Source organism: Lytechinus pictus, chromosome 3, assembly GCF_037042905.1.
Source record: "Lytechinus pictus isolate F3 Inbred chromosome 3, Lp3.0, whole genome shotgun sequence".
Lineage (NCBI taxonomy): Eukaryota > Metazoa > Echinodermata > Echinoidea > Temnopleuroida > Toxopneustidae > Lytechinus > Lytechinus pictus.
Genome location: NC_087247.1, coordinates 73936125 through 73948393, shown reverse-complemented (window position 1 = coordinate 73948393; position 12269 = coordinate 73936125). Strand labels below are relative to the sequence as shown.

General features: G+C 38.9%; 1 protein-coding gene across 1 annotated transcript in view; it reads left to right on the top strand.

The window, feature by feature from the left end:
* The window catches only part of LOC129256714 (uncharacterized), a 24998-nt gene extending 12729 nt beyond the window's left edge, over positions 1-12269 (top strand). The window contains exons 2-3 of the mRNA XM_064097706.1: positions 4586-4942; positions 11130-12269. Coding sequence (XP_063953776.1) covers positions 4586-4942; positions 11130-11183 — 411 coding nt within the window. The 3' untranslated portion in view covers positions 11184-12269. The remainder of the gene's footprint in view (positions 1-4585; positions 4943-11129) is intronic.

The following is a 12269-nucleotide window of genomic DNA, read 5'->3' as shown; positions in this document are numbered from 1 at the left end:
TGCACAAATGAGACGAAAACTGGGTAAAATTGATGAATATTTTCGCAGAAGCAGACTATGCTTAGAAGATTAGGTGGTCGATAAGGGGTAGTTCCAACCATACATGCGATAAAACTTCATTTCCGACATTTCTACGCTCTCGGTTTTATTTTTAAACAAGAATTCATCAAAAAAATGAGAAAAATATTGTGAAAAGACGGAAGAGACTTGCCCGATGTTTCTTATTGTACTTCCCCAACGTTACGCAATGCACGTACAATAGGAAACAAGATGGCGGCGTAAACATCGGGCAAGTCTCTTAATTCCGTCTTTTCACAATATTTTTCTCATTTTTTTGATGAATTCTTGTTTAAAAATAAAACCGAGAGCGTAGAAATGTCGGAAATGAAGTTTTATCCCATGTACATGTACATGATTTAGGGCTAGATCTTTTAGAAGGAAAGTAGAAATCTCGGGGGCGAAAGTTTCAGGTTTTTCAGCGGTACGTGGAGATGAATGGGAAGGAATACCTGGCTTCATTGAGAGTAAGCATACGTTAGTAAATGATTTTTACTCTCTAGAAGCCTCCTGGCTACTCGCAGTGGGAGTAGTGAGACTATCATTTAGCATGTTGACATAGAACTAACTTGAAAGAGTCAAAATATTTCGTCACCGCCACAAGAATCGGCTGTAAATAATTGGCTGAAAACTAGTGTATCGCGGGTGGTTGGTTTCAAAAGAGGGGTGCAAATGAATGAGCAAATGTAAAATTGTCGCATTCATTGTTTGCCGATTTTTTAATATACGCGAATAGAATCAGAGTTGTCGATCGAAACATGGTGTTGTGTTGTTGCTAGACAGGAATAACCGTCGTTTCTGGGGATTTATTCAACAATTTCTGACATTTTACTATCATCCCCATTCACCATGGATTGGTGAGTGAGCCAACGGAGTTCAGCGGAACAACCAAGATACAGAGACTGAAGCTTTTGGTCTGTGTTGTCGCAGGATCAATATTGCACTTTTGCTTTCAACCAGTCTTAAATGAAACAAAGCAATACAAAGCCTGTACAGTTCATATATTGATGATGATGATGACAAAAACATGAGTAAGTCTGATGGTGACTGTACTCTGAAGTATATACATGTACATTTAAAGATAGACTCTGCAAACTGATACTTTTCTGTAGCTGTAAACTCCAATCTCTATAGAACTGTAAAACTCCTCTCAACCAATCTGTAATCTCGATTATTCTCATTTGGGTTCAGAAGTGAACCCCTTTTCTATTGGTCTGATACAGCCAAACAGGTGTTGGTCAACCTTGGACGCTTGACCAAAACTATCTGTACGTCATAACTTTACTCTGAATTGGGGGAGTTGACCTTTTAGGGAGAACATGAAATGAAGTGAATAAGACCCCTGTTACATCTGAAAGTTTCCTACCCGAGACCCGACCGAGTCCACTTGCAACCTTGACTGGATTATTGGTGGATTAGCTTCGCGAACGGACCGAATCCGAAATGTGGTCTGTTTACATCACAGCGTTCATTCCCTCCGGTTTCGAGCGGTATCCGATTGCTGACACCAAAGGGCGCTCTCGATCTAGGCTCTAGCTGAATAATTTGCGCGCGCTAATTGAAGTTGTTTACATTTCGTTACACTCATCGGCTGCTACACAGAAATGACAGGGTGGGACATGATTTCCAGAGAGAGTCGAAACGACTCTACCCAAGATTCTGGAAGAATGCTGATGATCCCAGCAGTCGTTGAAGATATGATCGACTTGAAAAGGATACGTTTAAAATGCTTCCTTCTTTCCACTCAAATCAAAGACTTTATCAATCACAATTCACATGTCGCATGCCGCAAAACATTCGAAGAACGACGGGGCTGGGGAGGGGATAGTGCGCGCTATGACGTAATTTGACAGCTGGCGAACGGACCGAGATAGGTTCGAAAGCTTGTGTACGTTTACATCTACGAATCGGTGGACCGGGGCCGGCCCGATACCTACCCGAGACTACCTCTGGATGTGGTCTCGGGTAGGTTTGCTAAAAGGTGGCCCGAGGTAGGTTTGGGATGTTTACATCTGATTTCTTTCCGACCCAAGGTAGGCCCCGGGCCGGCCCGAGGTAGGGAATCTCTCAGATGTAACAGGGGTCTAAGAAACCCACAAAATGTGTGTGCGTCAGAAGTTTAGCTGGAGGAAGAACGAGTAATACTTTCCAAAGAAAGTTGGAATTGGTAAACATATAGTTTCCTGTTATACTACCTGTAGAAGTATTGATTAAGTATTGATTATGTATTGATATATTATTGAATATGTGAGATATGTCTTATCATCACATAACAATGGGAATCTGATCTGCTAAATTTTCTGCACAAATGAGATGAAAACTAGGTAAAAGTGATAAATAGTTTCGCAGATACGATGCTTAGAAAATTAGGTGGTCAAAAAGTGGTAGTTCCAACCATACGTACATGTAGTTTATGATGGGGTGACCATAATTTGCGCACATTTTAAAAATTTTCATGAGGTTGATTTTCAATAAAAAATTTCTGACAGTTCACACAAAATTATTCAAAATCATAAATACCAAACGGAGGGCAAGATCCTGATAGGGTAAAATTCGCTTGACGGAATGATAAAGTAGGTCAAGGGTTTCGCTGGTATTTCGATCCCAAAATTCCATCGCGATCGACACTTGCGCGCTCTGCTGAAAAAGTGTTATAAAAAGGTGTGACTTAAATTTGCGCACAATCAAGCGGACAAAGATCACCCATGGGTGCATTAGCCTACAGTATGTGCCATCGTGCGAGGAAGGTGGGAGGCACAATGCATGCAATACTTCCATGGGATTTTGCGCAATTTTCAGATTTGGCAAAAAAAAAACAATGTTCAAATTGTGCTTTAATACTTACCAAACAATATATACATGTAGTTCCTTCCGTGAGCTTCTTAGCATTCTGTTAGAAATTAAATAAATTTATATCTTGATCTTGATGTCGGTGACTTGCACCCTTGTGCCAGTGATTTTTAGCCTGAAGAGGGCACGCGATTCATATCAAAGGCACTACAAGGGAAAGACAAAGCTTGAAATTACATTTTACACGTTAATCGTTGCATAGCGTTACGCGAAGTCGGCAAAGTGTCCAATCTTTTTATTGTATAGACTTTGATAAAACATTTGTTGACATACGAACAAAGGCTCCCTCTGCTGGCTTCGTTCAAGGCACGTAAAATTTTCTATATTTTGTTTCATTGCTTTGAATGTTTTCCAAATAGTGTTATCGTCAGCAATAATTATAAATCTAAAAGTATGTTTTTTAAGTTATTGCATTTATTGGTGTCTATATTTTATCAAACAATCATAGGAATTGGGCATTTAATGAATTTAGACATAAAATACCAACAAGCTGAATTAAGGTTGTGAAATGTATTAGCGCCACCATCAAGCTTTCTTTAATTTCTGTGGAAGAGACATGCGAAGCACCTTTCCAGGCCGAGGTACAAGATTTTGCTCTTTTTAATGTGCTTTTTATATAAAAAATAATCAAAAAATTAAAAACTGAAAGATACCGGAAAGAGCCTCGGTGAGTAGCGGAACGAGTTTTGGCAATCATTATTCCTGTTTATGAAGCGATGTTAACCGACGACTCCAAAATACATTGCGTATCGCGTTCGTAGTGCGTGGTTAGTATAGCGTACTAACCTTGCAATACCTGTGAGTGGACAAAGAAAAGATAATTGTATCAGGTGGAGGTTAAAATACCTAAATTCGGTTGGTATTACATTTTACTTATTTAGAGATCTCTGCTTGCAAACTGGCAATCATAACAGGGGTCTTGCGAGCGGGGCAGGGCGGCTTGTAAATTGGAACTTTTGTCATTCGGAGTATGTAGAGAACTGAAAAGGGGGGTCATCAAAGCGGCACGTCCCCATACCACCATGTGAGTACCCACTCCCTCCCCCCCCCCCCCCGAGGGCCCCCTTCATAGTATTAGTAATTTAGATTCATGCCACGTGGCATGTCATGCATGCGCATGAGTGTACATGTAGGCGCTGCTTTCCGTCGGCTGTTACAATGGTGGCTTTTTCAAAATGAAACCTTAACCAAGGTTATGTTTTGAAATGTCATCAGATAGTTTCATAACCTAGCTCATGAAACTTAGACACAAGGGTAAGGTAATCAAGTATCACTAATCTTCTTGCATTAGTTTCTACATGTGATTTGTGAGCCATTGTAAAGCATGTTTGAAATTAAAAGTTTTAAAAAATCCATATTTTATTGTTCGAAATAGAAATATTTTGAAAATTCATTCTGCCCAATTGATCTTGGGCCTGGAGTGCTAGATCAATGTTTCTCTATCCCTTGAATGCCAACAAAGTACTTACATGTATATGTAGTAGCAGCAACTTGGCCAACTCCCATCTTTTAAAGTCTTTTGGTCTGACTCGGCCGGGACTTGAACTCCCAACCTCCCAGTTGTGAGACGGACCCTATACCAACTGAGCCAACGCACACCGGTCAATTACATGTATATGTTTTCAGAAATGGAAATTCTTTAATCAGAATATCACTTTCCCTATTCTGTATTTTGTAGATGTCTCAAGTAAATGGTCACAGTCCAATACACAATGGAACCAGGATCAATCAAAGGAGCCCTGGACGTGGTCCCAAGAGTCCTACCCATAATGGAGCACACACAGAGACTGGCGGCTCACACCTGGTCAATGGTAAGCCTCGTCTACCACCCATCAACACACCAGCAAGTATCTTATCCAGCAGAAACTCCAGGGATTATAGCAAGAGCAAGTTAATGACTCACAGGAGATCTAAGGAGATGCAGGGACTGTTGATGGAGAAGATCTACCAGAAAGCAGAGCAGATCAGAGAGAATGTGGAGGAAAAAGCCAGGAAAAGACCACCTTCTGCAAATGATCCAGATTACCCAACAACGGTAAGAGAAGTGGCTAACTCTGTTCTACTAACTTCAATTTATCTTTCTAATGAACTTAAGACAGTGACAACTTTCAAGATTTGTAACATTTGTTAGACTTTTATTCACTCTTTTGAATCCTTATGTAGCCTATAATCTAGGCGGAGGCTGCATTTTTTGTCTTTGCTGGTATGCTTTAACACACACGATACATCTGATGTGGCAAATACTATACAAATTGTGACTGCGAAGCAGCTACCACCTTAACACTCCCGTCTTGCTTTGGATGTTTTTTTTTGTTATAATCGACAATGAAATGACGCAAGTTTTTCATACAAAATATTCTTATGCATATGCATCAAGAATAAATAAATCAGACCAATGAGAAATACGTTGGAAAGAAGAAGGTAATGCATATATGTCATGTGACATGAAGTCACTTTCTTCATAAAAAATGGAGAGTATGAGCATGGAGCTATTAAGAGAAGGAGAACCATCTTCCAAATCCTCTGTTAATCCCTTGTTATCGCTTCCTTCGGGCGAAGGAACGATATCTAACATCAATCGGCGAGCCGCCAGGCGATAGTTAGAGCCCGCTTACATAACGCGATAAGCCCCCTCGTAAAATCTGAGGTCAGAGATTTTTTGAAGGACCCTGCGAGGCACCGCCGTAAACGACGTTCTCCCACATAACTTCTCTCCGAGCTCAGTTTTTTTTCAAAATTGAAACACGACTTGCTGTTCTTCTAACATCCATATCTCTTTGTACGGATTCCTGATGTACGTCTTTTATGTATGGTTGAACTTCTGAGATGATCCCCTTTGCATACATACCAAATACGTCACAATCTGATTTGACTCAACAAAATTACAAACGGAGGAAGTTGGAGATTGGTCATTTTAGGTATGTCTGTCTTTCTTACGTAGTTAAATCTTCCCTGCTCGTACATGTTTTAGAAATTATAATAAGGTGAAAAAGCATACTCTGAGCTTTATTTTTATGCAAAAATCATTTGCGTGTTTACAATGGTCTTGATAATATAACGACGAATCTGTGGGGCATTTCTCTGGCAATTGTCGCATCATGGAGTACCCTCCGGTGCCCCACGTACCGTACTTGTGTAAGTTGAAAGTGAGTGTAATGAATGACGGGAGCTCCGTGCTCGCTCAGCTCTTGTCTCTGGATCAGTTTTGGAAAATAGCAGGGGCCGCAGAGCAAATAAATTTAATTTACAAACCAGTAAAAAGGAGAACAAAGTACAAAAAATTGTTATTCTACATAATAAAGAACTTAAAAATAACATGTTTGGGACCACAAAGAAGTATACTCAGTTCTGTGTCAGGACGATTCATTTTAAGTTACAAAGTCATTTGGAAAAATTTACAAGCGAAGTTTTACAATTTTTAGTACAAAAAATAATCATGATTTAAAAAATATTATAGAGAACAAAATAAAAGATGATTACAACTATTGAATTCATATTTTTAGTTTAATCTAAAGAAAAAAAAGAAGGCTTCCAAAATATAAAGTGTCCGGACACCCGACCCCCCCCCCCTCATTTCTAAAACATTCTATTTCTATTCTAAATATATTTAGAAACACGAAATATCATTATGATTTTTGTTAGATTATGGGATTTTTTGTTTTGTTTTAAGATTGTACTTTTTTTCTTTCTTTCTTTCATATCCTTTTTTCTTCATCATTCTATCCTTCCTCTTTGCCCCTTTTTTTATTCTATCTATCTTTATTCCCTATCTTTCTTTCCTGATCTCTCTCTGTTCATTTTTCTTTCTTTCCTTCTTTGTCTTACTCTCCTTCCTTTTTTAAATTTCCTTTTTTCCCTTAATTTTTTCTTTCCTTAAACTTTTCTTTGCTTCCTTCTCTCTTTTCTTTTCGTTCTTTCTCTCCTTCCATTATTTTCTCTATATTTATTCTCTCCTCCCTTTATTTTTTCCTCCCTCTCTTTCATCATTTCTTTTATTCTTTCCTTCTTCTTTGTGTCCCTTTTTCTTTCTTTCCCTCCCTCCCTTCCTTCCTGTTTTTCTTCTTTCTTTATTTCTTTCTTTCAAAGAATGAAGGAAACATTTTTCTTTTATTCGTTCTTTCTTTCCTCCTCCTTTTTTCTTGCTTCTTTTTTTTTTTTTTCTCCCTTATGTTTTCTTTCACACATCTTCCCTTCCTTCTTTTCTTTTTCTTTCCTTCTTAATTCATTTCAAAGAATGACGGAAACGTTTTTTTTCTTTTATTCTCTTTCATCATTTTATTCTAACATTCCTTTTTAAAAAATATATTTTCCTTCATTTTCCCCTTCATTTTTTATTTCTTTCCGATCTCAATTCAACTCTTTTCTTTCGCCTTTTCAATCCTCCTTCATTCTTTCGTTCACCCCCCCATTCCAATTCTGTACATTTTTTCCCAAGTCGAACACCGTGTAGCCTCCTTTGTTGATCTTTTTTTTTAAAGACCTGGCTCGGTCGATCCGCTCATGCAGCGTGCTTTGTCGATTGTCCCGTATTTCTTTTTGTGAAATCTGGTCACCCTGCATTCAGCTGGTTCCAAAACCAGATTTTCGTCTTCGAAATCGTGAGCCGCCATGTTTGCATAAAATTTGTGAAGCCGATGTGAAATGCATTATGGGTGAAAACGCTACTGCGCCAGCGCAAACCCGAACAGTCGACCGCGTCGATCAACTTTCCTTATCTGATATACGAGCGGCCTGTGTAATGCGCCGTGAGGGACCCTGCTGAGAGGGGATTAGCGGTGCCGTGCATGGGGCAAAGCGTTTGAGAGAGTCAGATCTCCTTCTGTTAATAGCTCTATGGTATGAGTACACGCGAGAAACTTCTGCGAGAAAGTTTGGATTATGCTGCCAATAAACTCAGCATTCCTAGTGGAAAATTCCAAGACCTTCAAGAATCTGCCATTGGTAGCATTAGTGACGACGGGAGGGATATGTTTTTGCTTTACCAACAGGACATGACGAAAAACTTCCATTTGAGAACACTATACCCCAGTTTCCCTTCTCATCAATTCTCTTCTCCAAGTACGACAAACCCTAAATGCCCCAAGCAAGTAATTTAAGTATCAAAACACCTGTTTCTTCACTTTCTTGACGTCGGTCCGAAGATAACACAACAGCCCGGCAGGCGCGTAGCCAGGGGGGGGGGCGGTCACCCCCTCCCCCCAAAACGTCCCCAAAAAGGAGGGAAAAAAGAGAGGAGAAAGGGAAAAGGGAGGGAGGAAAGGGAAGAAAGGTAGCTTTGTGTTTTGTTTGTTTGTTTGTTTTTTTTTTTTTCAAAAGAGAAACTCCTTCACTCTTGCTCTAAATTTATAAATGAATTTTGCTTCCGCGCTGCGCGCGGATAAATGACAATATTGAAGATCTCCATTGTTTCCCGCACCCTTTCTCTAACTCTGTTTTTCCATCTCAGCTATATGGGTTTCTTGCCAGTTAAAATTCAAATGTATACATTAGGGCATGGAATTAGAGTAAGGTTAGGCCGAAGTATATGAAGTTATCTTTTTTTTTTAATTGATCGCGCAACTTCTGGTCGGGTCGGTTCCGGGCGGGAAAAATCTTTATATCAATTTCTGCCGTCACCTCCATAAAGTCAACTTCTCCCGCCTTTTTAGCTCATTACTAAACACTCATAATTTTGGGGGAAACAGGTTCCTAATTTAAAGAGAGGAAGGTATAAAATTTGTGTCGTATATTAAATAAGAAAGTAAAATATTTTTTATCAAATTCTATTAAACTTCATGTCATTTCCCTGCACATTCATCTCCTGTCCTGTTTTGTGCCCTCAGTTTGAAATTTTGAATAACACTTAAGTTTCTTTATAATTCAAAATGAAGCGCTTCAGGATAAGTCAAAGAAATTAGGCATCCTTTTTATATAATTTCAATAAATCACAGAAGTTTCAACTTTTTGCGCACTATTTTCCTTGTAATGAAGTTCAATAATCTTAGAAAATTAATTGAATTAGAGCCGATGGGGTATTAGAGATATCTGCATTTGATGAAACGTCCGCCCTTTGAAATTTCAGAGTTTCGTTGCTCTGCGCGGGGAGGAATATCTTCCTCCCGGCATACACACTTCTTCTCCTCTGATTTGCGAGTTAAAGGAGAATGAAACTCTTGGAGCAAGTTAGCTTTTGTGAAAGCAGAAAAATCAAAGAATAAGATCAACAAAACTTTGAGTAAAATAGGACTAGCAATAAAAGAGTTATGAGCATTTGAATGTCGAGATCACTAATGCTATGGAGATCCTCCCATTGGCAATGCGACCAAGATCTGTGATGTCACGCACGTACAACTCTCCCATTCGGACACTGAAAATATACCCCAAAACATATCTTTTTGCTCATTCTAATCATATGACAAACGATTCATCAATGATATAATGTTGTCAAACCTCTGTACTTGTCATCTCATAAAGAAAACACCTAACCTTGTGATAGACTCTATAAAAATGAGAATATAAGTGAAATAAGTACTAAAGTAATGAGGGAGTTGTACGTGTGTGATATCACAGATCTTGGTCGCATTGCCGATGGGAGGATCTACATGGCACTAGTGATCTCAATATTCAAATGCTCATAACTTTCTTATTATTCATTCAATCTTCCTCAAACTTTCAACAATATGTTTCTTTGATTTTTCTCTTTGATATGGATTCAGCTAGTTTCAAGGGTTTCATTCTCCTTTAAAGATATGCACTGTCGCTAAATTGTTTGTAATCAAATCTGATCTTTCAAAGGGAAGTATTCAATAAATGTTTGAGAATACCCTTTTCTCGGGACCCTTTTCATGGCAAAAAAATTGATAAAACGCTTTAGCTTCCGCGCTTCGCGCGGGGTTATTAATTTAATTTCCTCCATTGTATTCCTTTTTTGTGCGTCCACAATCTTTTTTTAAAACAAGGTTCAAATCACAATATAGTCAACTGAATTGGAGCTGATATAGGTACTAGAGACAAGAGAGACGGCTCCTTTTCATTTTAATTTATGAAACACCAAAAGCTTCGCAAGGGAGGGGGACACTCCCCCTCCCTGCACCCACCCCCTAGGCGCGCTCTGTAAGTGTTGGCACGCTTCGGGTGCATTTACCGCCCCCTCCAAAATGAAATCCTGGCTACGCGGTTGCAGCCCGGCATATACAGTCACAGCAGGGGGCCACACACGATGGGATGCATGCGCAGCGCTGAGCTCGGTTTCTGCAAAACATGCCGTCATTTTTATTCGCTTACTTTCCTTATTTTGAGGTCGATTTTCTTTGTTCGAAATTAAAAATGGACTAACATTGGATTACTGAATACAATATGCCTTTGAAATATCGAATACAATAATTTCATTCCGAAGGTCCTACTACAGGCAGAGAAGTCTTACGTAATAGCACAGCTGTTGTTTATCTTTTGGTCCTTTGCTCAACGCTCATATACTGGCCTGTGGAGGTGAAATGGAGACAGCGGGGATTACCCCTGGATTACCTGGCCAAGCGCGATTGATAAGGGCTTGGAAATGATATTTGGGAGATCTAAATGAAAAATGGGGTATAACACCGCAGTTTGCAATCTGAACTGCGGTCTTTCTCCAAACGGGGATTTGACGTAATGATATGGAAAAAGCGCAATCTACCAGGCAATCCCTCTTTGTTATAATTATCGTCGCGCTCACAGCTTTTATGATGGAGATGTCTCAAGTCGTTGGCACACGGCCGCCATTTTGAATAAACATGAATATTTATTTGGCAGACAGAAGTGTATAGGCAATGGCGGCTTCGCAGCCACAATAGTCTTTGCCACAGCAAAGACAATAACTGTAGTCTCCGCCTAGATTATAGGCTAACCCTTATCTACATGATGATATAGCAACTCAAATACCGGTACTACAAAACAGTCTGATCGTTTTAACTAGCCTACCACTGCAAATACAAGCTATTCAAGTACTACATGAATAAAGAAAATATGATGAAAACAATGATTAAGAAATTTGCTCTAGTAATGATTATATTTACCATGTTGACAAGAAAATAATCATTTGTTTATTGATATTACTTTTCATATGAATATGTCAGAAAAAAAAAAATAAAGAAAGAAATGAAAATAGAAAATATGAGTATCCCCCAATATTACTGTCGCATACTCTTTTGAAGATTACATGTACTTTTCTTGTGATTGTTATTCTTTGATCATCAAATGTTCCACAGATGATGAGTAAAGATCGTCAGACAAGGGTAAGATGTGTGAATCTTCTGTATTAATTTGCTGTTTGTGTTGTGATGTACATGTAATATTAATGCCCTGAAATTTGGAGTTATGCTAGAATTTAGATATATCATTACTCCATTCTTTGTGTCACTGGTGTTAACATGCAAATTCATTTATCATATATAGCTTTGTTACTTTTAACCTTATTTATGCTTCCTTTCCACTGCTTTATTTTACTGTCATATACTGTACATGTAGACATGTAATAGGGAGATGGCACTTCCATTATTTTGTCTTCATTTTGTGATTCAGTAAAAATTGTACCCAGCTTAATTTCACAAGTGATATTCCGATAACTCATTTCTGGGTTGTTTTGCCTATATTTCATACACCTAGTTAACATGTACCTGTATAGACTGTATGCATACATGTAGAGTGTGATACTTTTGGGGGAGGGGAGAGGAGAGGTAAAGGGAGGGGGGATAAATCACATCAATTGAAGTAAATTTATGTAATATTTTACATCTACTTTTGAAAATAAATACCCATTGAACCTTGGTAAATGAATTACATTTCTAGTTTTTGTCTCACTCACCTGCATAGCAGGAGTGACTGATGGTACAGTAGCAGCGGTGACCATAGTCTTATCAACATTGATATCTTAAGCAAGGTTAAGTTTTTGAAATTATATCACAAGCAATAACATAGGTATATGTACATGGATGAATCCCGGGGGGGGGGGGGGGGCCACTTCCATTGACGAGTGGATACCATGCGCGACCATGGGGTCTCGAAAAGCACCCTAAACACGTATTTTCCATTTTCTGAAAATGCACTCCTTAACAAGTATTGGCGTGTGAAACTATACCCTTAACAAGTATTGGAAACAAATACTATTGGCAAGTATTCCCAGAATTGAGCCACTAAACAAGTACAGCGATGTATTTACCATATTCTGAAAATGCACCCCTTAACAAGTATTGGAAACAAAATGATACTCTTGGCAAGTATTCCCTGAAATGAACCCCTAAACGAGTACAGCGATGTTTCATTGTTGTCACGGGTCCGTCGGTCGTCGGTTTACCTTTACACACTACCACTGGCGTAAATCCCAGTACAAACATCCCCCCACTTTTTAC